This window comes from Mustela erminea, chromosome 13 (assembly GCF_009829155.1).
Source record: "Mustela erminea isolate mMusErm1 chromosome 13, mMusErm1.Pri, whole genome shotgun sequence".
Lineage (NCBI taxonomy): Eukaryota > Metazoa > Chordata > Mammalia > Carnivora > Mustelidae > Mustela > Mustela erminea.
Window position 1 is genome coordinate 64,157,769 of NC_045626.1, and position 24,592 is coordinate 64,182,360.

At 54.2% G+C, this 24,592-nt stretch overlaps 1 protein-coding gene across 6 annotated transcripts; it reads right to left on the reverse strand.

Moving 5' to 3' along the window:
• On the reverse strand, positions 1–23,848 carry TOP3B (DNA topoisomerase III beta). 6 transcript variants are annotated; one of them, XM_032309679.1, is made up of 19 exons: positions 23,749–23,848; positions 16,850–17,013; positions 16,569–16,751; positions 15,334–15,465; positions 13,969–14,075; positions 13,236–13,310; positions 11,692–11,888; positions 11,064–11,220; positions 10,164–10,277; positions 8,576–8,666; positions 6,565–6,719; positions 6,310–6,415; positions 5,493–5,639; positions 5,174–5,347; positions 3,794–3,922; positions 3,119–3,268; positions 2,653–2,753; positions 1,614–1,815; positions 1–566 (listed from the first exon to the last, which is right to left on the reverse strand). In XM_032309679.1, exons 3-19 carry the CDS (start codon positions 16,636–16,638, stop codon positions 85–87), a joined length of 2,589 nt encoding a protein of 862 aa, XP_032165570.1. In that variant the 5' UTR covers positions 16,639–16,751; positions 16,850–17,013; positions 23,749–23,848; the 3' UTR covers positions 1–84. The 6 variants fall into 6 exon arrangements, with proteins under 6 accessions (XP_032165570.1, XP_032165567.1, XP_032165568.1 ...); XM_032309676.1 differs by having other exon boundaries at positions 16,569–16,770; XM_032309677.1 differs by lacking the exon at positions 23,749–23,848 and adding an exon at positions 20,217–20,236 and having other exon boundaries at positions 16,569–16,770.
• Positions 23,849–24,592: the final 744 nt, after the last annotated feature.

Sequence of the window (24,592 nt, forward strand, 5' to 3'; positions counted from 1 at the left end):
TCTGGAGAAGAACAAAATGCATTTTAATGATTTCTGCAGCCCACAGGACACCCATGTGGGGCCTGGTGAGGAATGGCAAGGCCATCACACAAAGTAGGCGGCCAGGGCTGACATCTTGTCCTTGGGCCGCCTGGCACTGGGCTTGCCAGGCGGCCGCCGGCCCCGGGCCCGCCCTCGGCCCTGCCTCCTCCCTGGGCCGCCGCGGTGCATGGGGTGGCAGGAGGCTGCATGCTTCAGTTCCACGAGCTCCTGGAAGATGGGGTCACAGAAGACACAGCCCGTGTGCTGTGTCTCGTCGCCTGGGAGTGGGGACTTGGCCTTGTTGAAGTCCACGGCGAGCAGAGCGGCCTCGCAGGTACTGCAGGTATCGGCGGACACACGCACGCGGTAGGCGTTCTCGAAGCAGTGTGCCACCACGTTGCACTTGTTGCATGCCACCTTCCACTTGGGGCCCGAGGTGGGGTCCAGCACCAGCACGCCACCCTCACAGCCCACGCACTGGCCGATGCCCAGCATGCTCAGCGAGTGCTGACACGTGGGGTGTGTGCACTCGTTGCAGCCCATGCCTGGTGGGGGGAGGGCAGCCCATGATGCACACCTCCAGCTCCTCCCCCTTCCCTCCTCCCAGGGTCCTCCTCCCCTCCTCCCAGGGTCCTCCTCCCAGGGTCTCACGGTCTGGAACCCTCATCCCAGCAAGAAGCGTTCCTCTTGGCCTTGTTTATGCTGGGTCTCGGTACCCCTGCTGCCACTGCCCCTGCTTCTCTAAAACCTCCTCAACCTTCGACAGCCAACCCCCCATCATTTCTAGGCCTTCCGGGTGGCCTCCAGACAGGTTCATCACCCCCCTTTGTTTTGCTTCCACAGCTCATTAAAGCTCCAGCCAAGTGGCTCTTATGCCATCAGATTACACAGGGCCGTTGGCCTCCCTGGAAGCTGCTGGAGGGCAGGGCAGGGCCTCAGTGATGCCAGCAGCTCAAATGCAGACTGTCCCTGTCACACAGGTGAGGCCCGAGTCAGGAGGGGTGAATTGAGACCCCTGAGGACTCCCCAGGCCTCCAGGTGAAGGTGAGTAGATGCCTCTCACTGTGCCTCATTCCTGTCCATGGCATGGGGTGATGACACAAGGGGCTGGGTGTGGTGTAAAGGAAGCATAGCCAAGGGCGAGCATGCTAGGCCCTGGGCCCCCTCTAGACTCTCGGTCCCACCCGGACAGATGCTTTCCTTTCTCCAGTAATCACCGTGAGGAGACAGAGCAGTGGTAGACACTGACTGAGAGCATACCCCCTTGCCAGGAGGGGTCCCCCAGCCGGCTGCATCCTCTCACTTGGGAGGGGGCACAGCACGCCTGCTGCCCAGTTCCTGAACGAGCTGACTATAGTTGCCCAGTCGACTCTGACCGGCATGGAGAGAGGCAGACAGCTGGGCCACCTCAGTAGGGCCCAAATCCACCCCAGGACTCCCACCCCCACACTGGTGTGGGGGCTGGGGCAGAGCCCCTCAGAGACCAGCATGGTGTGGGGCCGGGGCGGGGCCCAAAGAGGCACTATGGACACCCAGGGGGACAGGGCCTGTCTCCGGAGGGAGCGGCCTAGGCCCAGAGACATGGCACTCACCTTTCTTCATGTCTCGGAAGGGCGGGTGGTTTGAGCAATAGGGGCACAGTGGATAGCTCTTGCCCCGAGAGCCCGATGACCACAGGACCAGCTCAAAGTCATCCAGTGGGCACCGGAGCTCCTTGTAGAGCTTGATGGTGCCGTTCTGGGGAAGCGTGTAGGTCTCGTCACAGTGTGAGCAGTGCAGGCGGCTCGGCTTGGCCTGAGGTAACACCAGTGAGGGGGTTCAGGGTCACTGAGGCCACCCAACTTTCCTGCCTACCCTCATTCTCATGATACCGAAGTAGCCGGTAACATGTAATCCACAATGCATGTAACATGTAATCTATAACATAGGACATACAACACAGAATATGCAACATGTAACAAGTCATGCACAATGTAATATGTGATACAGAAAATATAACATGCAATACATAATACATGTCATATATGTCATATATATGATATGTATCATGCATACATTGTATCATATATATGTCACATATATATCATATATACGTTGTGTAGAGAATATGTAGGTACTGTGTAGTACATAGCACCAACATGTAACGTGTAACACGATAGTATATCTCTGTATGTAACAGAATGCAGACACATAATACGTGTCGTATGTAATAGGTAACAGGTCACACGTAACACAAAACGTGGAATGTGTTGCCAGGCAACAACCTCTCAGGCAAGGACCCCTAGCCATGAGTCTCAGCACACTTGCTGCATGCATGAAGAAAGGCAGTTCTAAATCCCCTGTGTGTACACAAGTACCCAGCACAGCAAATAATGTTTTGTTAGGAAAAACCAGACAATGTGTTTAAGTGGCCTCACAGTGTACATGTCCCTGGAGTCAGGGGACACTATGGGTGTCTGTGGGCAAGGCCGGGTAGGCCTCTCATGCTTGTGTGACAACCAGGACCAAGACTGTTATTCCTGCAGGACTGAAGATAAAGCAGAGGCTTCCACAAGTGGCAAGACTTGACTGAGTCTATGCCCGCCAGGGCCGGAGGTTAGAGGGGAGGCTATAGCCCTTCACCCTGCTTACCTGGATGTACTTCATAAACCGGTGGCACTTCCCACAGCGGGACAGGGGCTTGCCCGTGGCCGCCAGGGGCGAAAAAGACACCTCCATCAGCTCATCCATGCCTGGGGGCAAGCAGTGCAGGGAAGAGTCACATCCTCTGGGCCCGGCAGCCCACCTTCACCTCAGATAGGCAGGCAGAGGGGAGGTCCCCATGAGTGGGCCAGGACCTGAGTGCGTGCCTCTCAATCCCCGAGGGTGTGGGGTCACAGAAGGGCAGAGCTGCCGCCTCACTGGTCACCTGAGCCGGTGGCTTGTGTGCAGTGGTGAGATGCCCGTGCTTTAACCCTGATGATGATGACGGCCTGGCAGTGAGGTGCCACTGCCTTGTCCTCCCAATGGAGCCCCAGAGTCTGGACTCCAGATCTGGATACCAGTCGCACATGGCCATGGTGGCCCTGACCCAGGGGTAGGGAAGAGGGGGCCTCACCAGCGATAGAGTCCACGAAGTAGTGAAACTTCCTCTTGAAGACATCCAGCGTGTGGCCCAGGACCTGGCGGTAGTCAGCCTTGCCCTGGGCAATCAGGTTTAGCTGCTTCTCGACTGCACTGCGGATGGTGGGGAGCACCAGCTCTGCATCTGCAAGGTGCGGTGGTGGGGAGGGGTCAGGTGCCACTGGGAGCACTCACATCGAGGGGTTGTGGCTGGCCCCCACCAGTTTAGCCTGGAGTCCCATGACCCCAGGCCCTTCCTCATTTCCTACCCAGAAAATCCCGTGTGGAGTGGCAGGGGGCATCCTGTCTCTGGGACAGTGTCACAGTTTCTGGGAGTCCTGAGCCAGGCCTATGCCCCACCATCTCCCCTGGTCTCCTTGGAATCTCTCGACAGAGCCGACAGCTCTGCAAGGAGGACCCAGGGCCCAGCTGATCTGTGGGGAAGCACCCCTTGCACCTCCTCTTTTGGAACCTTTGCACTTGTCCATCCATCCATCAACAACATGGAGCACCCTGCTGGGAAACGTCCTCTGGTGGGTGCTGGTATAGTACCCTTGCAGTGGGAGGTAGGGCCCTCCCACAGGGCCACAGCCCATCAGAGACCATGGGCCAAAAAATGCAGTGCCACAGCCCAGGCGGAAGCCAGGAAGCCATAGCCGGCCAGACTCACCAATCTTGTAGTAGCCATGCACCAGGACGATGCCCAGGTTGGTGGGCTTGAGCCGGCGCCCACTCTCCACAGTGACATAGTTGCGTTGACAGATGTTGTTGATGTGCACGGGGATGCTGGCGTCCGTCCCTGCAATACACAGCAAGGCTCTGGGGTTCCTCAGCTTGCATCCATCATGCTGTAGGCTCCACATCTGCACCGACCTCCCACGGGGCCCCCAGTTCTCAGCCCCTTCCCCTATTTCCGGCCAGCACTGTGTGGGACACCAAGTGTGTGTTTCAAGAATGGTCTCGTGAATCCAAAGATGGTTCTCCCAGTGCCAGTGCTGGGGGCTTAATCCCTGTCTACAGACAACAGAGGCTCACAGAGGTTAAGGAACTCTGCCAATGTCACGGGAGCTCATTCCACCTGCCCCTCACATCTGGAAAAGGTGACCGCCTCAGGCTCTCCCGCCTTGATTCTAAGATACCTGAACCTTCTGGAACCAGGGCTCAAGACCCCTCAACACAGAGGAACTCCCAGGCTTGCTGCCAGATTGTGCCCTCTGAAACCTGCTCAGGATCACCCACTTTCTGGCTCCCAGGTGCCTCATGATCAGTTTCCGGGGTGGGACCTCCCCTGGAGACTTCAAAGTCACCTGGCACTGTCAGATGCTGCCCTTATGGCTCCACCGTGCTGAGGAATCTCCTTAGATGGTGCTCAGAGGCTAACGGGATCACACTTAAAGGATAATGCTGGGACTGGAGTCTGAATCCCTTGCATTCTTGCCACTACTAGAGGGGAGAGCCTCTTCAAACAGCCCTGGGGGCCCCAAGTCAATAGGGCTGCTTTTGGCCACTGCCTGGTTCAAAAGGTCACAAGAGCCCTCTCCGTGGACACAAACTCACTTTTGGTCATGGGGTCTAAGGAGCCATGGATTTTTCAATGGAGAAGCACAGAGGATGCTGGGGGAACAGCACCCACACCCCACAGCCTCTGTACCTGAGGACCCAGGGCAGGACCCACAGCAGGCACCAGGCCCCTGGGAAGAAGCAGGTGCAGCTCTCCAGCTGAGGCCTCCATTGTCCCCAGAGCCCCAGCCTCAGGTGGGACGTCACCCGTCATAATTGTTGGTGACAGAGCAGAAGCCAGGTACAACAACTGGGATGCTCGAGGCCCTCCAGAGCCTGGTCAGCTGTGGGGCACATCAGGGCACATCAGGGACCAGGCAGCTCCCATCGGAGTGAACACTGCCTGAAGAGCTGGCCACACCCTGGGCCCCAATTACCAGGTGCTGGGCACGGAGGGGTCACGGAGCAGCTCTGGAAGCACCATCTCCTGGCCCATGGTCCCAGGATGGGGACCCTCGGGCTCAGGGCCCGGGCAGACAGGTGCACTCACCAATGCCATGCTTCTCCATGAGTGTGATGAGTTCAGCCTCAGTAAGGTAGTCGGGCGGGCTCGTCTGCTTCTCCAGCATCTTTATCTCGCTCACAGGAAAGGTGTCGCCCCTCTGGCAGGTGGGCAGGCTCTCCTCCAGAGGCACGCTCTGCCAGGGCATGATCTCTGTGAAGCCTGGGGACACAAGATGCGACTACTCAGGGTCCTGCCCAGGCAGTTCAGGCCCGAGACACTGGGCCTCCCTCTCCCGGAACGATGGAGAACATTCTGTTAGTCTGTGGAGGTGTGGGAGGAGCCACAGTGGGATGCGCAGCTGTACCTGGAGAGATGACGGTTTTGCCCGTGCAGGTGAAGTGCTCGGACCCAATTCTGAAGGCAATGGTGCTCTGGAGGTACTTGCAGTCGTAGCTCACCGTGGCGATGAAGTGTCTGGTGATGTACTCGTACAGCCGCCATGCCTCGCCCCCTGCAACACGCACAGAAGTTTGTCACTGACCAGGGACTGGTTCTAGGACCCCCCCTGCCTCCCACAGCTCTCCCTTAGGCTGCAGAGCCCTGGCTGTTGGCACAGGGTGGCAGGGCTGGCCTGCACTGACGCTCAAGAGAGGAGGAGGAAACACAGGAAGAGAAAGTGACTCTCCCTGGCTGAGGCAGTTCCTTCACAGCTCGGGCTCCCACATTCCACCCCCGCACTGACGTGGGACTGCTCTTCAGGGCCTGGCCGGTCCACAGCAAGCGACTTGCAACCATCACTTCAAGCTCGGGCTGTGCACAGTGGCCAGTCTCTACAGGTACAGCTCTCCCCTTCCCTGCCTCCTCCCAGGACACAGGCCGCCAGCACCCGGGGCCCTAGCACTCCCTGTCTTGGTCCTGGCCTGTTCTGTCCTGGCCCATCTGTATGCTCCTCCTGCTCCTGCCTCTTGCCAGCGGCCACTGCAGTCCTGTCCTGTCTCAGCCACAGAACACAACTCTCAGGGGACCTCCTCTGCCATAGCCAGGAGCAGGTGGGGAAGGGAGGGAGCCCCCACATTGCCAACTGGGCCTGACACTGTCCAAAGGTGCCATGTGACAGTAGCTTCCCACCCAGAAGCCTGGAGTGGGTATGTGTGCGTGTGTGTTGGGGAAGTGTCCAATACCTAATTCGGCCTCAGTGGCAGACCTCATGGGGGTAATGGGGGGATGGTCACCAGCGTCGTGGCCCTTCCGTGGCCGGTTGATACCTTCTGCTAACAAGCGCTTTACCTGAGGTAGAGAAGACAAGGTGGTGTGTGAGTCTGGACATAGCCGTATTCCCACAGGGAGGGAGCCAGCACCAGTCGCAGGTTTGCCAAAGCACCTGGGCTGGGTGTCCCCAGACCCTGGCAACAAGCGTGCCCAGTGGCTCTGCTCACTGTGTCAGCCCAGTAGGGGTGGTTGGCCTGCTGTCGCAGAGGGCCCTTCAGGTCGAAGTTCTCGGGGTAGTGGGTGGTCTCGGTCCGCGGGTAGCTGATGTAGCCTTGTGTGTAGAGCCGCTCGGCGGTCTGCATGGCATGCTGAGGCCCCATGCCTGAAAGAGAGGGCAGGCTCAGCTGGACCAAAGTGCCGGGGATGGCCAGGCCCCTGCTATGGGTCTGGGCACTCGGGCTCCCCACCGAAGGTGGCCAGGGCCTCCTGGTAGGTCAGGATAGCTCCGAGTGGGCACCGCAAGCACATGGAGCTACTGGCCAGGCATCTGTGCCTGGGCAGCATTCTCCAAGGCCAAGTCCTGAACTTGTGAAGTGGACCTAGGATAGGAACGCTCCACAGTCCCACCCTCATGACATGGGTTATGCCGATTCAATGTGGGCTCCAGAGTGCTGATCTCGCACACTCCATGGAGCACCTGGGGTCTGCTTCGGGGTTGGCTGATGTCCCACTATGACAGCAGAATTAGCAATCACCCCCCATTCTGAGCCACCTGGCTATTTCTGTCCTCATGGCACTCCGGGACCACTGAGGGATGGCTTATCCTCCTGCTTCTCCCTGACCAGCAGATGCTGGCCCTCAGCTGTTGGTCACTTGGTGTCATCACTGCCCTGAGGATCCCTGAAGGTGCCACTCTCCAAGGACACTGTCCAGGTTCCCCAGGCTGCAGCGGCTACCAATGCCTTGAGGCCAAAAGCTGTCAGAGAAGGCTGACTTTCCAGTCCCAACCCCTTCTCACTGCCATGGAAACGAGGCCCAGAGAGATTACGTCAACACTGGTCGCATTTGTCCATGCAGGAGGTGGGTCCAGAGCGCCAGCCTCCCACTCGTGGCCTCTCCCCCTATACCAGGGAAGCTGCTCTGGGTTGCTAATGCCAGGATGCCCCCTGTTGGGTGGTGGCACTCACTGCCTCCACTCTTGTGAGGATGCACCATCTCAGTCATGTCATCCTCAGAACAAGCAAGACCCTGCGATGGCCATGACGGCCGCCCTGGATTCCTGTGAGAAAATCGAGGCTCTGGGACAAGAAAAAAAGTAGCCAAGCTGAGATGGTACCAGAGTTTGGGTCCAGAGCTGGAACTCCATCGTCTAACGCCTCTGAGGGGACTCCACTGAGCTACTGACACATGAGGGCTTGCCCTGCAGGGGATCCCTAACCATGGGCTTCCATGTGTTCAACCCAGGCAGCAGCTGAGGAGATGTTTAGTCATACAAAATGGTCTGCATTTTCCCCACATAAATTCAAAGAAGCTGTTGAATATTAACCAACAATCCTCTGAGAAGGGATCCTCTTGCATGTTAGTTTGTTATTATTTTCACTCTGCAATTTAAGAAAAATGAATTCTGCATGAAGCTCAGATTCCCACTAAGCCTCACAGGATACTGCAGGTGGGCTGCTCCTTGACGCCAAGTGAGCATGGAGCGGGGGGGTGGGGGGCATTCAGCACAGGTGAACACGGAGCGAGGGGCCTCAGCACAGGTGAGCACAGAGTGAGGAGCCTCAGCATGGGGGAGCAGAGCGGGGGGTGGGGGAGGCACTTGGCATGGGTGAGCACAGAGCAAGGGGCCTCAGCATGGGTGAGCATACAGAGCGGGGACTGGGGGGCAGTTGGCATAGGTGAGCATGGAGGGGGCTACTTGGCACAGGACAGCACAGAGCGAGGGGCCTCAGTATGGGTGAGCACACAGAGAGGGGTTCGGGGGGGCACTTGGCACAGGTGAGCATGGAGGGGGCTACTCGGCACAGGTGAGCAGAGTGAGGGGCCTCCGCAGGGGTAAGGACAGTGGAGGACTGTGGGGGCACTCAGCACAGGTGAGCATGGAGGGAGAGTGCCGCTAGTAGTGGCGAGAGCATCAGCACTGGCCCCCATCCCCAGGCGCTGCACCAGGGCTGAACGGTGAGCCATGGACCCGTCCCAAGAAGTCTTTTGTGGGCTTTGAGGAACACCCTTACATACCCAGAGAAGAGCTTGCTACTCGCAGCATCTCCACAGTGTTTAGGGCGAGGGGCCGCTGCTTGGCCTTCTCTTTCCTGCTTGTGGCCTCCACCTAGAAGACAGCACAGTCAGGGATTCCGGTGGCGGGGGAAGGATGCCGTAATAGAGAATCCGGCTGTGTGGCCGAAGGTCTGGTTTCATTCACTTGGTCTTTCTGCTTCTCAATTTCACTCTTTACAGTGGTCTCAAGACTTGAATATTTATTTAGGCCCAGAAAGGGAAAAAGAAAAAAAACTCTTTTCTAGAGAATTTCTAGGGAAAGAGAAAACTTAGAAGAATGGCAAAGAGCCAAGAGAAGGGGTTGCGAACTCAAAATCCACCAGGAGCCAGTGGCAGCCAGGCGGCCTGGCCACGGGGATGGCAGGTGAAGCCTGGGCCAGGCCACGGAGCTCGGGCCAACCCCAGGGGCAGCCGCTCACCCCTCGCTGCCCCCGAACATCCCACAAGGGCCTGCTGGCATTGCCTCATCTTCCAGTTCGTCAACAAAAGCTGCAAATCAGGACTTTTATGTGAAATCTTGTAATTTTCCAATTTTGGTAACTATTTTGAAATACTTGTAAACACCAAGCAGTTTAAAAAAAATACTGGTCAGCTTCAAAGTCTGGGCTGAGCAGCTGTCAGAAGAGAGGGCTCTGTCTTGCCTGAGGCAAAAACAATCCAAACAAATCAAGTCCAGTGCCCTGCCCCTCCCAATCCCATGGAGACCCAGCCACAGGTCAGGACTGTGCCTTCTGAATTCTAGACCAAAAATAGTGGGGGCAAATTTAGGCCAAAATGGGTATGTGCATCAGGGGAGGCTGGTACCACTATGGGTGAGATCTGGAGAAGGTGGCAAGGGTCTCCTGAGGAACGTGATTGTGGATAAAGAATGAAGCAGCTTTGGAGAAAGCTCTGAAAACCTGAGTCAACCGCGATAGGCTGAGTAGAGCGCACCCAAGGAAAGCTTGAAAAGGACAAGAGAAGGCTGCTGAAGGAGGCCAGGCCGCACCTTCACGACTCCAGTAGCTGGTAAGGCTGCGGGCTGCTGTGATGATGGTGGACCTGTCTCCACCCCAGGCAGCCAGCCCCTTGCCAGGTGGCATCATCCTCTTCCTAACAGCCAAGCACGTGACCCTCAAATTCAATAAAACCCTGAGAAAGAACCACAGCACCACAGAGGCCATGAAAGCTGACCGAGGTTGGGCTACCCCACGCTAGCTGTGTGACCCTGGGCAGGTCACACAGGTCCCGGTGGAGTTGTTAGCGTTCAGCATCACAGAAAAGGGACATTTGTGTGAAATGGGAGTCCTGCCAAAAGGAGAGAATGCCCCTGGGCTCCTGTGGAAAGGGGCTGGCAGTTGGTGGACGTGGGGCAGTGCCCAGTACAGAGCAGGGGCACACCACAGTGACTGCAAGCATCAGGAACCATTTTTCTTTCCAAAACATGTCTGTTTCTGAAAAGGAGACCAAGACGGCACCCTAGGTCACAAGCTGCTTTTCCAGCCAGAGGCGTTTAAAGGCCTCCTCCCACCCAGAGCAAACATGACAGATGTGGGCAGGGAAGGCCCACCTGGGCTTCTTTCTCCAACTTTGTCATGTTTAAGAACATCTGGGCGATCTCCCGGTCGAATACTCGCACTCGGTCCCAGTCCAAAAGAAGAGATCTGTCTTTATCCGCATTAACCTGTAGGAAAAAGGATAAAAAAAGAAGACGGGAAAGAAATATCCAGCTGAGCGCACTGCCAGGGAAGGGAATTGAGGCAGATGAAGCTGCTCCTTGTCTGGGAGGGCAGCGGTCCCATCTCTGAGTCTCACGGCCATACCTGTACAGGTGTGCCTAGGTGCATAGACAGGCAGGCTGAGACCCAGCCCGGTACCGAGGGAGGGCTGCTCTGATTCAGGCCTCTCCCTTGAGATTAGGCTGGTGGTCTAATGATGGGAGCCCAAAGCTGAGGCTGCTGTGTCTTTAAGGAACATGGGAACCTACACCTCAAAGGCCATCCCCGCCCACCATCTAATGCCTGGCCAACACTAGGTGTGGCCCTTTGGGGTGCCCCCCTGCCCTATGTCAACCAGACCAGCTCTGTATTATGTTTTAAATGTTACAGGCAGCTTACATGGAAGATTTTATTTGGAAAGAGGATTTTAAGACTTCAAAACATTTGAAGTCAGGGGCCTATGGCCCTCAGTTCAGATCTTGGATCTGACCATCACAGCTGATGGCCCCGAGGTATGACCTCTCCCCTCCACGCTGCCAAAGCTGACTTCATTTCTGCTTCTGTAAGTTCAATGCATCCAAGCCAATGAAGGCTAGGGTCCCTTCTCTGGGCACCCTGAAGAACACTCTGGCCTCCCTCCTCTGTGCCCTTGGCCTTCAGGGCTTGCAGGGCTAGGATGATGATGGAAAACCCTCAGAGTCCACAGCCTGAACCCAGAAAGACCTAGCATGCATAAGGAAGGGAAAGCAAACCTTGGCCTGCAGCACCCAGTAGGTCTCCGGTTTGAATGACTGGATTTTATCATGTCTCTCCACACAGAAGCCCAGGGTAGGGGTCTGACATGGCCCAAAAGAGATGAGGGAGCTGTCCAGATTGCCATATTTTCCCTGGAAGTACTTAGTTTGAAACCTACAGGGAGGCATGGGACAGAGAAAGATATTCTGGTCATGGATTCGCTCAAGACACCATCATTAACCAGCCATGTGAGTCCAGCCTGGGGCCAGCTGGTCACAGCGCCCTGCTCAGAAGACAGGGGACAAGGTGAGGACATACTCAGCAGCGAACCTGAGGAGGCTGTGTGTGGGTTGAGAGGAATCACGTGTGTGTAGCACACATGACGTGGAAGGCAAGAGAGAAGAGCAGACGCTGCACCGATCCTGGGGCTGGGAAACCCTTCTAGTCTATTCCATTCCCTCCACCCTCTCCTCAAGACCTACACCCTGCTTGTCACATGGTGCCCTGTGTGGTCTAAATCAGCCAGACAGATGGCTTCCTTCAGGGTTTGTAGAATATTGGCACTGGCCTAGTGCTAACCAAGTGCAGGGTGACCAGGGGGAACGGTGAGGCAGGGGCTCTGGCTATGGGGTGGGCAGCCGGCACCTGGTGAATGCACAGCCGATACGCAGGTCCAGCTCTTGCCTGGCGTCCACCGACAGCGCCTCGTTGTGGTCGGGTTCCCCCAGGCGGGCCATGGCGGCGCAGATGTCCGTGTCCGTGATGGAGCTGAACCTGGCCCGGAACACCGTCTTTTCGCCACCGTGGGCTGGATTCATGACGGGGAGCACGGCATCTAGGACCTGGGGGAAGCGGCCCAGTGGTCACCTACCTCGGAGGTCTCTGCCTTCTGCTCTGCATCCCACCTGCGAGGCACGATTCTTCTCCCAGCCGAAGCTCACCGCGTGGGACTTCCTCTCCCTCCTGCCAGCCCCTCCACCATCCCCTTCCCCATCCAGAAGTTTCAGTCTCTCCCCAGCATTCCTGCTACATGGCTGTTTCTTCTTCCACTGACAAACCTGTTCAAACACCCGCCCCTTACTACCATCCTCTCTCTCACCTTCTTTCATCCCAGCCAAACCAGGAAATGCTAATGCCCTGGATGCAAGGGAGCTCAGTCACAAAATCCTCCCCACTTGACCCATTTCCCTTCCTTCTAGAGGGCAGAGTGCTAGGAGGGGTAGATGGAACTTTTAAGAGACTGAAGAAAAGCCAGGGAAGGAAAATAGAACGAGGAGGAAAAGGCAGAGGGCAGGATTGGGGAGGGCACAGGGGACTCCCAAGGTGGGAGCTTGTGGGGGGGGCCTCAGGGCTGAAGTATAGCATAAGACCTGGAGCCTGATTCACCAAGAAGGTTGTGCAGTGAGGGAGCCTGGCCACGCTGCTTCATTACAAGAAAGAGGTGCCTTCGTTTCTGAGGTGGAGAAAGCCCCATGAGTTTCCATCCCCAGACGCAAAGGCCCCCCCAGGGGAGGAGCAGCCCTGTAGGGGAGGCGCTGGGAGTGGAGTGTCTGGGAAGGGACAAAGCATGATCATGTTTATTGAGGATGCTGTGCTGGAACATGGGGTGCCCTGAACTCCCTCTGTCACACAGGAAGCGTTTCCTGAGCCCCAAGGTGTGCCAGGCCCCAGGTGAGAGCTGGGGTGCAGAGGCAGGAGGGTGAGTGGCATCAGAGGACACCTGCAGTCAAGTTAGGACCCGTGTGAGGGCGCCACACATGCAGCCAAGGCATACAGGGAGGTTGGAGACAGAAGGCTGGAGGGCATCTTGGGGAGTGGACGGTGAAGGCCAGAGGTGAGAAAAGGAGTGAGGAACATAGCCAAGTGGCAACCAGCCTCGGCCGAAGGTCCCTGAGAGGTGCCCAGTAGGCTGCAATTCTGAAAGTGACCCCCCTCCCATCCACCTAGAAAATTCTGCCCTTTCTGTCTGTTCACACAGTGGTCCCAGCAGGGGAAGTAACACACCTTTGCCCTTGGTAGAGTCTGTAAATTTGGAAGTGTCTATGCAATTTCCAAAATAAAGGAGGGGGGGGGGAAGGCATTTTGAAGGCAACATCGTGGATTCCTGGCCACAGCCCCCGGAATGGGGTGACTGCAAATACAGTCAGCGGGAAGACCAGAAGTGAGGACCACAGTGGGCCCCCTCTCACCTCAAAGCAGATGTTCTCCCCCTCCTTGTCGCAGTCCAGCCACAGCACGATGTAGTCGCAGCCTTTGCCCTCCACCTGCCACAGAGCACACAGCCACTGGCACCTCCATGGCCTGGCCCACACTGTCCATGTGCTCCTTCCTGGCACGTGAGCCCCTGTGGAGCAGGACAGGTGCCAGAACAAGGCCTGGGCTGAGCAGATGTACTAGCCATGGTTAGGCTGCCTTTGCCACTCAGAGAACTTCGCTCAGAACTTAGTGTTTTGGACACAAAAAGGTTATAAATGCAATATGATCTTAACCCCAAAAAGTGCTCGGGGAGAGGGGTGAAATGAAATAAGCCTAAAGGTTAATGGGGGTTGTCTTAGGCAGTGTGATTCTAGATAAATTTTTCTTCCCTCTACTTTCTAATATTTTCCACAATATGTATGCATTTGTTTTAAAACTAGGAAAATCACCAGCACCACCAAACAATTTAAAAAACAGAATTTCTGCTTTCCAGGGCCCAGTGAGAGGCCTGCCCAGGTGGGCCTGTTGGGGGTTCTAAGGCCAGGAACAGGCCCGAAAGGTGCCTCGTGGGCCAGCAGGGGGCGCTGATAGAAATCGCTGGGACGCCGGTATCCAGCAAAGGCCTCCCGGTTCCTGAAAGGGGGAAGGACTCAGGTGCCCGCCTGCACTGCGGGAGGCCAGGACCGAGACTTCCCAGGCCCCACTGCCCCAGTCCGCCGCACACACCTGCAGGAACTTCACCATGTTCAGCTTGGGGTTAGCTTCCTTCTTCTCTGTCGGGGCTTGGCTGAACAGCTCTGCAGGGTCCACCTTGTCCCACTTGTTGTACTTTCCTACAAACATAGCCACGGTGACATCTGAATCACACTTCCTCGCTCACAGAGCTTGACCTCTGCAATGGTCATAACCCCAGGAGAGCGAGGCTTGGAAAACAACTAGGGGCAGACCTGGGCCTTCGTTCCCCCAGGCCGCAGAGGGTAAACAACACCGTCGCCACCCACAGGAGCCACCCCTGGGCAGGGCCACTGCTGCCCCAGCCTCACTTCAGGACATGCCCTGTGGCTGGCAGCACCATTCCTGGGCTGGCTCACTTTGCCAGAGCACTGAACCATACCACTCATACTTTGGCCTTCTCTCCCAGCCTGGATTTCTGCAAGTCTCCCCCCACCCAGCACGTGACGGCACACAGGACAGATGCTCAGGGGATCCCTGTCGGGGATCAATCTTTGGAGCCTCATGACTGGTACCTCCAACCACTTCTCCATGCAGGGCTCATGCCTGCATGCTGAGCATCCCCATTTCGTACAGCCTGGGAGAACTGGGTCAGACAGAGTCCAGTTCAAATCCCAGCTCCCCGCCTCCTGGTTGGTGATAAAACTCAGGAATCCAAATGCTTGGCCACACAACTGAATCAATGTCATTGTTGTTACTGAGCAGCAAGAAGTGTTGAGACTTTGCTGTGTGCTAGGCTCTCTATCTTCACTGTAACACTGAGTCCTCAAACAATCCCAGGAAGTAGATGGCACCTTTAGAAGACTCACTTTACCCATGTGGGACAGAAACTCCTAGGGGCCCCGGTCCCAGCCCATGAGCCTCTGGAGCAAGGGTCAGAGCCTGGCTGGACTCTTGTCAAGCATAGGACCCTGCACCTGCCTGTTGGGTCACTGAAGCGGGCTCTTCCAAGGTGACAGATAGCAAAGATAGAAGGATGACAGTGACGGCCACCGATTGGCCACTGGACAACAGTCACACTCAGCAGGAACCATGTTCCAAATGCCTGCGTGCGCCAGGCGCCCCGAGGTGGGCACTCACTGTCTCCAGGAAGCACAGGAAGGAGCACAGGGCATGCAGTGACTAAGGACTCTCTCTGGGATGGGGATCCAGCGGGTGCTGAGCTCCAAAATGTGGGTTCAGGGCACCTCACCCAGGGACCCTGGGTCATCTCTCCATGATCTACTGGCCTCAGGACTCATGGGCTCTGCACAAACCCCTCTGCCTGGAGCCCTCCTCTGGCTCCAACTAGACCCATGGCGGCACTCTGCAGGGCCTCCCTCCGCAGGATAGGAGATGAGCAGGGCCTTGGGGGCTCACCTAGGAAGTCCAAGGTCATCACGTGACCGCAGACAGACGTCATCTTGAAGCGGACGGGCTGGCCAGCGAAGGTCCCGCTGTACTCATGCACCGAGCACGTTCCGTTCAGGCCTTTGTGTGAGGACATATTTCCTGCAGGGGAGGAGCACGGTGACGGCCACTCCGACAAGCCACAGCCACTGAGGCGGCCCCATGCCCTTCCCCAGGGCAGTTAGTGATTATGGTCCCCAGCCACTGCACGTAACTGAGTGCTGGGTGATGTCATGGCTTCTCAAGGGAAACGCAGTTTGCAGCTAACCAACCAACACAGTGTGCTCCCCCGCCGAGCTCTGGGCAGGCTGAAGGCAGGGAGCACCCTCTCTGAATGCTCTCGAGATTGACACTCTTGGGACCTTCCCTGCATTTCTGCCTCACTTCCTTCCAACTTTACTTGAAGGCCTCTGGGGGGCCTCCTCATTATCAAGTCCCATGGTGTCTTTTCATGCTCCCTATTGAAAGCCCCTCGGCATCTGGGGACCTGGCACTTCTCAGCTCTCCCCTTCCCTTCAGAGAGATGCCAACACACTGTCCTACCGTGGTCATGGTATGTGGGTACCACTTCTAGGTACCCAGCACCCGGGCACCCTTCCTACCTGGACAGAATCCAGAGATAGGAAGGGAAGCAGCACCCCACCCACTGCCCCAGTGGCCAGAGCAGGGCTAGTGCCCTGGTGTCCCAGGAGGGCCTAGATGAGGGTCAGTCTGGTGGCTCCTCTTGAGTGACATGAGGCACAGAGGTTGCAGCTGCAGCACTTGAGGGAAGGGACAAGGGTCCTGGGGTAACGGCAGTGTGTGTGGCATGGCCGCAGAATTAGACTAGGGTCTAAGATCGGTGTCAGACTTAGACCAGGGTGGGCGCCTGGCTCGGTCTTCTTCCTTCCAGTGAATTCTCTCTCTGTGTAAGTTACCAGGGCTGCTTGCTGCTTATGACCAACAACTGGACAAGCGCACTCCTCTTACAGTGGCTTACCTGGTGCCAAGCTGTGACCAGGCATGACCTGGGCACGTAGGTTTTGGGAGTCCCAGTCCTGGCCCACACTGGCTGTGGCCATAAACGCATCCAACAGTGATAATACTGAGATGCTGCATTGACGCCTGCTGTCCTGCAGCACATCAGCTCCAGGGGGCTGGGTACACTTGGGGAAAAGAAGGAAAGGACTGTGCCCCACCCCCACCCCAAGGGCTGTCCTCCCTACCTCGAGAGAGGATTTTAGCAATGGACTGGGCCAAGGATGGCTTTTCTGCAACCATGAGCACGGTCCTCATCTTTTCTTAAGGCTGCTGGGGGCTTCGGCCCTTCACACGCCGGTTTCAGAATGATGGCAATGAGGTTCAGAAACCGCTCTTCTGTGACTCAACGCTACTGTCAATGCTGACTCCTGATGAGAAGACAAGACCCTGAAAACAGAAATGCTTCTAATGGAACCTCTACCACTAAGAAGGAAACTCACTTTAAAAAAAGGAAAAAAGGGGGCACCTGGGTGTAATGCAGTTCTTTAGCGTCAGACTTTTGGTTTCAGCTTGGGTCTGATCTGAGGGCCGTGAGATCAAGCCCCTCGTTGGTCTCCACGCTTGAGGAGTCAGCTTGGGTTTCTTCCTCTCTCCGCCCTGCCTCTGCTCACATGTGCACGTGCTCTCTCTCTATAGAATAAATAAACAAATCTTTAAGAAAAAAAAAAAAAAAAAAGAAAACAAGCAAACACAATTTCTTTGGGGTGTCTGGGTGGCCCAGTCAGTTAAGTGTCCAGCTCTTGATCTTAGCTGAGGTCTTGATCTCAGGGTCCTGAGTTCAAGTCCTGTGCTGGGCTCTATGGTGGGCATGGAGCCTACTTCGAAACAAAACAAAACAAAAAAAAAAGGCGGGCACCTGGGTGGCTCAGTCAGTTGAGCAGCTGCCTTTGGCTCAGGTCATGATCTGGAGGTCACAGGGTCAAGCCCCATGTCTGGCTCCCTGCTCAATGGGGAGTCTGCTTCTCCCTCTCCCTTTGCCCCACCCCCTGCTTGTGCTCTTTCTATCTCTCTCAAATAAATAAATAAAATCTTTAAAACAAAACAAAACAAAGTAAAACAAACAAAACCAAACCCCCAAAATAGGGGTGCCTGGCTGGCTCAGTCTGTAAAGCATGCAACTCTTGATCTGAGGGTTGTGAGTTCAAGCCCCACCACACTGGATGTAGACTTTACTTAAAAAACAAACAAGCAAACACCAAACCTGAGGTGAGAAAAAGAAGTTAGGGAAACTTGAAGACATTGGACAAACCAGAGCAACGGAACTGGCTTAGAGATGGACACCTGGGGGACTGGGTTCCTTTGGGAGAAGCAGATGTGGCTCCATGACCTCAGGTCAGCCTTGTCATCAAATCCATGCCGGGAAGACTTTGGGGCCTTTGGATCTGGACTGATAGGCTGGGGTAGGCAGATGGCTGGCCCTCCTCCCAGGGCAGAGTTCCGTTTGCTCCCCAGGGCGGAGGCTCACCTCCACCTCAGCTGAGAATCGGGATGCCCTGGGACTTTTTTTGTTTTTTAAGATTTAGTTTTTTTTTTTTTTTTTAAAGATTTTATTTATTTATTTGACAGAGAGAAATCACAAGTAGATGGAGAGGCAGGCAGAGAGAGAGAGAGAGGGAAGCAGGCTCCCTGCTGAGCAGAGAGCCCGATGCGGGACTCGATCCCAGGACCCTGAGATCATGACCTGAGCCGAAGGCAGCGGCTTAACCCACTGAGCCACCCAGGCGCCCCTTTTAAGATTTAGTTTTATTTGAGAGAGAGAGAGACAGATAGAGCATGCACACACAAGCAGGGGAGGGGCAGAGGAAGAAAGAGAAGCAGACTCCCTGCTGAGAGATCCCAACTTGGGGCTCATAATCTCAGGACCCTGAGATCAGGACCAGAGCCAAAATGAAGAGTCGTCAGATGCTCAACTGAATGAACCACTCAGGCACCTGGCCCTGGGATGTTTTATAAAATGCAGATGCCAGGCCATGTTCTCCAGATCCTTCTGATCCAAAACTAGACCTGAGACCCACTGGCCAGGGAATCCGGACCCCAGCAGAACTTGACAGCCCTTTTCCAATGGACTCTGATCTACTTTCCTGCCTGCCCCAAGCAACCTCTCACATTGCAGACCATGTTTTGGCCAGTGAAACTGGACACAACTGTCTAAAGAAAAACACATTCTCAGGCCTGCGTTCCCTTGCTTGGAACATACCGCCAAGCCCAGAGAATGCAGCTCAACTGTTCAAAGGCCCAGTTCAAGTGCTAACTGTTGTTTAAAGAGCTCTCCATGCCTCCTGCTGGCCTCCAGCCCTTTACAACAGACGGCCCCACCCCAACCCCGTGGTTAGTTACTGTTTCATATTCCCAGCAGCACAGGAGCAGCCTGAGGTCTACATCACTGCTGGTGATAGTGACAGCTGGTTCCAAGACTGCTTTCGACAATGAGTTCCTGCTGGCTAAATAAAAGAAACACGAGCCCTGTCTGTCTTTTTGATCATTATACATATGGCCTGGACGTTGACAAATATGACACTGTATTACCAAACAACAACCACACAACTTCTACTGGGACAACTGGGCAAACTTCGGCGGGGGGGCGGGGCGGGGTGGGGGGTAAAGCTAGACTCCTACTTTATAATTTCCACCAAAACAGATTCCAGATCTAGCAGAAGTTTAAGCCAAAAGCCCAAACTAGGAAAATACTAAAAGAAAACATAAACTTTGGTATGAAAAGAAGACACCTAAGGATTTCAGAAGTGCAGAAATACACTTCTTTGTGTTTAAAAGCATTTGCCTTCCTTTTCTGTAAATGGTCTATTCACATTTTTTATGTGAATAAAAAAATTTTATTAAAGCTTTTTCTCCCCAGCTGGACTGCTGTTTTCTTATTTTTAGCAGTTGTTTATGTAATGAGGAAACCAGCCCTTTGTGATAGGATAGCCAACAACACCTAGCACAGAATATCAGAAATAAAAAGAGCTTGTGCTTGTCTCACCAGCAATGATCACAGGGTAAGCACACACGTAGGTGAGGGGCTGGTGACAAACTCGTTAGTAGGTGGTGGAAGTTCAGCTGGAACGACCTCTACCTACAGCAACTGAAGAGGTCTCTCAAAACTCCAGGCGCATATCCCCAGCAATCCCACCGCTGGGAATGAATTAAATCGTCCCACAATTATTTACTGAGCAATTTATTACTACGTGCCCAATACGTGTTGCCATGGCCACATGGGACGAAGCAGAGCCAGCGAGGGGAGGGATTAGCAGGGGTGAGCCCTGTAGCATCTCGGGGGGAGGTCCAGGGAGGGTTGGGGGACAGCAGGGAGGGTGCCTTCGGACTTTGGGTTTGCTCTGAGGGAACTGGGAGGTAGTGCAGGGGCAGGATAACCTGACTTCAAGCATTCAAAGGACCTCTCTGGCTGCTCCAAGAAGGGAGCATCTGGGTCCCTGGGAAGCAGCGGGGTGGGGGTGCTGAGTGAAACTTGGGGTCTGGGCAGATTCCAAAGGCAGAGCCAGCAAGACTGGGAATGAGAAGTGAGGTGAATGGAGAAGAGACTCCAGGGCCTTTGGCTTCAGCAGCTACAGGATGGGATTCCCCATTTGTTGAGATGGGAACTAGGAAGAAGCAGCAGCTCTCGGGACGAAGGTGCAGGTGTCTTCAATGCGAGCTGCCTGCCGGCCAGCCAGCTGCACTATGGAGGAAGCAGTGGCACATGGCAGGTGTGAAGCCGGCAAAGGAGCCCAGGCTGTGAGCCGGGGAGAGCTGACTCAGGAAAGGTGGGATCCTGGAAGCCCAGAGAAAACGCACTTCAGAGGGGGAGCCCCCACCATGTAGAAGGCTACAGATACCTGCAGGCCGGTGAAGGGACAGCAGAGACCTGACCTTGGAGTCTGGAAACTTGTGGGTGCCAGGTGACCCTGTTGGGTGCTGTTTCTTGCAGTGAGTGCCAGAGGTAAAAGCCCGAGTGAGGGAGCTCAAGAAGCCCTGGAAGGAGGGGAGAGGGCACAGTGGGCTTTTTCATTTTAAGATGGAAGAAATGCTGGCAAACATGCTGGCATGTTTGTCTGAGACTAGAACTCATCGAGTTCCCAACCAGTCTTTTCAATAGAAAAATCGGTATCGACCAGGTTTTTGATAGAAAAGGTCGAGTAAAGAGGGAAAAGAGAAGATGCAGGAGGCAAGGAGGGACCTGCTGGAGTGATGTCTCCGGCTGGGTGAGGGGTGGGAAGCCGTGGTTGTCCCTGGCCAGAAGGAGGGCCACTCTTCTCTTAGGGCAAGTGTCACCAGTAAGGACAGGAGGCGGTGCTTGGGGCAGGCTGACAGCTGCAGGAGAGCTAAATTTAGCAAGGATGGGATCTGCCCGGTCAGTATGAGGGAGAGAGAGGGGCCGGGGTTGAGGGGAATGATTCTTTAAGATGGGTAAGGAGGAAGGGAGGCCATGGGAGGCCCTAAAAGTAGGGAGCAGGAGTCAAAGAAAATAGAGGTCAGAGGGCAAGGGGCAGTGGTGTGGGGCCTGAACGGGGTGGGGGATGAGGCCACAGAGGGAGAGGAGGCTGCAAAGCAAGCAGTGGACGTGGACACTGGGTTCTCAAGAGGGAGGATACAGGGGCACCTGTGATGAGACACACCGCTGGGAAATTCCCTGCAGCATTACCATTCATAATCAAAGATTAGAAACAATGTAGCAGATGTCAACAGGGAATCATTAAATCCAAGTATGGTGTACCATGAACACCAAGCAGCAATTATAAAGGAGTGCATCTGCTCGGCAAATACTAACACGCATCAGGTTTCAGAGAAATTACATGAAGAAAGTCTGGTGTATGACTGTACAAAGCACTGCCCTCTGTGGGTGCATGTGTACACACACACACGCTCAAGAAATGGCAAAGAACTACCCGGGGACAGGCCTGGGGTTAGGATCTGGAAGCTGGGGCTGGGGGCAGCTTCTGGTAACCAAACTCCCTTATGTACTTGTTACATTTAATGGTCAATGACTGGTCAAAGAGAACTAAGATTTAAAAGTACAGACAAGGGGCGCCTGGTTAGTTAAGTGTCTGACTTTGGCTCAGGTCGTGATCTCAGGACAGTGAGAGGGAGGCCTACATTGGGCTCTGTGCTCAGCAGGGAGTCCACTTGAGATTCTCTCCCCCTTCCTCTGTTCCTCCCCCTGCTTCCAAGTGTGTGCGTTCTCTTTTTCTCTCTCTCTCAAATAATAATAATAATAATTTTACCTGAAAATAATACTTTTAGATATCTAAATTTTAAAAATGGACTTTACATCTGAGTACTGCAAACACTTCTCAATGTCCTTTTTTCCTATGGTGTCAAAGTTTCTAGAAGTTTTATATTTCTAGTACTCTTCTTCATACCTAAGGATTCTAAACACCTTTTCAGTAAAAATTAACAGTCTTTTCTAAAGATCCCTTTAGAGAAAAATGTTTTGCCCTAACTCATCTTCAAAGGGAGTACCTCATTTATCCCGGGCTAGGGATACAACTGGACAAAAGCACACCAGCATCCCTCCTGATTTCACATCACCTGTCCACACGTCAGACTAGTTGCCATTTCCACCCCAATACATGTAGGTCTTTCGCAGCTCTGGCTTGGTCCAACAGTTTATATTTCAGTTCTGCATGAGTACTTTGTAATGATCTCAGTATCACTGATTTACTAGGAAAGAGATAGGACTTCCTTTAAGGATTCAGAATCACGGAATCCTAGGAAGGGAACGCTGGTGATGGTCTGATACAGCCATCTCAAGGAAAAACTAAGACTCAGAAAGAGATATTCCAAAAGTTACCTGGGAAGTTAGCTGAGTTGCTTTTGAAACTCCTGCTTGCTTACCAGGTATATATATATTTTAAACTGCATCATGTTCTACCTCTTAAAAGAATTCTGCAGTCTTTACTGTGGCTAATTTTCTGTGATTATCTTGGGCCTCTCCATTTTTCCATGAAGGCACACTCCAATTTCAAAAGGGAAGTCAATGAGGAGAATAAAAGCTAAAAGCAATGGTTTGCAAACTCTGATCATACCACATACCATCTTAAAACCCTTTTGCTCTACCAACGTTATTATTCACTTAAGTCTTTGCTTTTTAACAAATGCTTCAATGTATATTCTTTTAAAAGGGAAATTTTATAGCTTTGTAGGACCTGAAATCCTGTAGTCAATGGCAGAACCAGCTTCTTTCTGTAACCTGCATGGTTAATCACATTTGATCTTATGGCCTGCTAAAGCTGGGTCTGAAGTTTGTCTTCTTACTTCAAAAGGGAAGATCGGCAAGTGCTATGGAGTTAGCACCCCAAACTGGAACTGTAGTTAGGAGGGCCCAAAGTGAAAGAGAGTAGCAGTTTGGCCTGTTACTAACTACCTAGTCAACTCTCACCAGCAGTACCACCAATAGTATGTGGCCTTTGGGAGACATAGTCGATAAGGTCCTTTCCTGTCAGTCTTAGGAACAACCAAACTTAACGTGGGAGTGGAGGCCTAGCACTGGTCCAAAGAGCATTTAGAGCCCTAGGATCTCCTACCTTAGGAACTTAACCCAAACCCCATGGAGTCAGGAAAAGAGGGAACAAAAGCTCCTCCTCTGCAGGCAAGCAATCTCTATAAACTGCTACTTTGTTTGATCTTGCCAACCACTCTACAAGGCTGGACTTGTAATTTTTGTTTTTGAACTACGAGTAAACCGAGGTTCAGAACAATTCCGACTGGTGTCAAGTGACCTTTGCCAAAGCTCTGGGGACCCCAGGGCTAAAGGCCATCAAGCCCACGTTGGGCTGACTTCCCCACGTCCTGTTCCCAAAGGCTGAGTAATAGAAAGGCCAGAGAAGGCCCCCCCGTCTTCCTTTTCTTTTCACCTGCGGAGAAATTACTACCCCTGGATTCCAGCTAATTTGTTCACAAAGGACCCTCCTTCCTCTCCGTCAAGAACAAGTCAGAGAAACACACCAGGGTGCCCTCAAGACTGAGCCAGGGCCCAGGAGGCGTCCAGTGGCCGCGACAGCTGCACCACCTCCCGGAACCTCAGTTTCCCTACCTGTCACAACAGATTCAAACAACAGACCGCACCTCAAAGAACTACAGGGCGGTTCGATGAAGGAGAGTTACTAACTCTAGTGCCTATTCCTTCCAGGCACCGGACTAAGCGCTGGCCCATCACCTCCTGAACCCCCCACTGCAAACCCTGGGGTGGGGGTCCACCCTGCCGGGAAAGAGGCGGCGAGAATATGCAAGAAGACCAGATCTTTTCTCATGCCCCAGGGCTACCAAACCCCCCACCCGGCGCCCGGCCAGCATTCGGACAACGTGCCCCTAAAAGGCCGGCGCTTCCCATTTCCCGGGGTCGCCTGGCGCCCGCCACTCGCCTCTCACCCGCAGCCCCACCGCGGCTCCCGCCTGGACTCCCGCTTCAGCTTTCGCTCGGGGCGTGGCGGGGGTGGGGGCGAGGAACTCGGCAACCTCTACTTCCGGGTCCGGCCGCGGCTGGTGTCCCCCCATCTGCCCTCCGACGCGTGCTCGTCCGCGTCCGCGGGTTCCGTGGCTGGTGCGTACCGGGGGCACAGCCTCCAGACGGCCCTTGCTCGCGCGGTTGTCTGGGATCCCCAACCCTCCACCCAGATCCCTCCTCGCAGCGGCCCTGGGGTGGGGGAGGCGGGGGTCCCAAACCTCCATCCTGACCCCTCTCCGCGGCCTCCCCAAATTCTCCGCCTTATTCTTCTCTGCCACCGCGGAAGTAAGAATGACATTTTATAATGATTATAAAAACTGGATGATAGGAAAATATATATGCTGTCAATAATTAACATGAAACTGCGCATGTGTATATGAATGTGTATAGCAGGCTTCTTTCAATGCTATGAACGTTTGTGGAATGAATGAATGAACTGTGTAAAATATATCTGGAAAACAAATTGGGCAATAAAAGCAATTTTGTGTGTGTGTATTAAAGCATTAGGGTATGGAAAGCTTAAAATAATTTTCATGACCCTAGTTAAATATTTCTTAAATAATAGTATACGCACATTTTCCTTGCTCCCTGTAGACACTTTCCCCAACCTGCCTTTTTTGGAATAGGAGCCCCTATAGATGCTCTGGAAAAAGAAAGGTTTTATGGTCAAATTAAGATTGGAAAATGCCAAAAATCAAAAGTCACAGTGAGATTCATTTTAAAAACAGAACTCCTGGTTCCACACCCACTCCTCAGCAAGGTCTCCTC

What these genes read in the sequence shown, in the direction of transcription:
- TOP3B (XM_032309675.1), bottom strand. Translation starts at nt 16,424, where the DNA reads ATGGCCACAGCCAGTGTGGGCCAGGACTGGGACTCCCAAAACCTACGT. An exon ending in GGGAGAACATCTGCTTTGAG is followed by an intron (nt 11,889 to 13,235) that starts GTGAGAGGGGGC and finishes CGCTTCCCCCAG; the next exon opens with GTCCTAGATGCCGTGCTCCC. An exon ending in CATGGAGAAGCATGGCATTG is followed by an intron (nt 3,923 to 5,173) that starts GTGAGTGCACCT and finishes TGTGTATTGCAG; the next exon opens with GGACGGACGCCAGCATCCCC.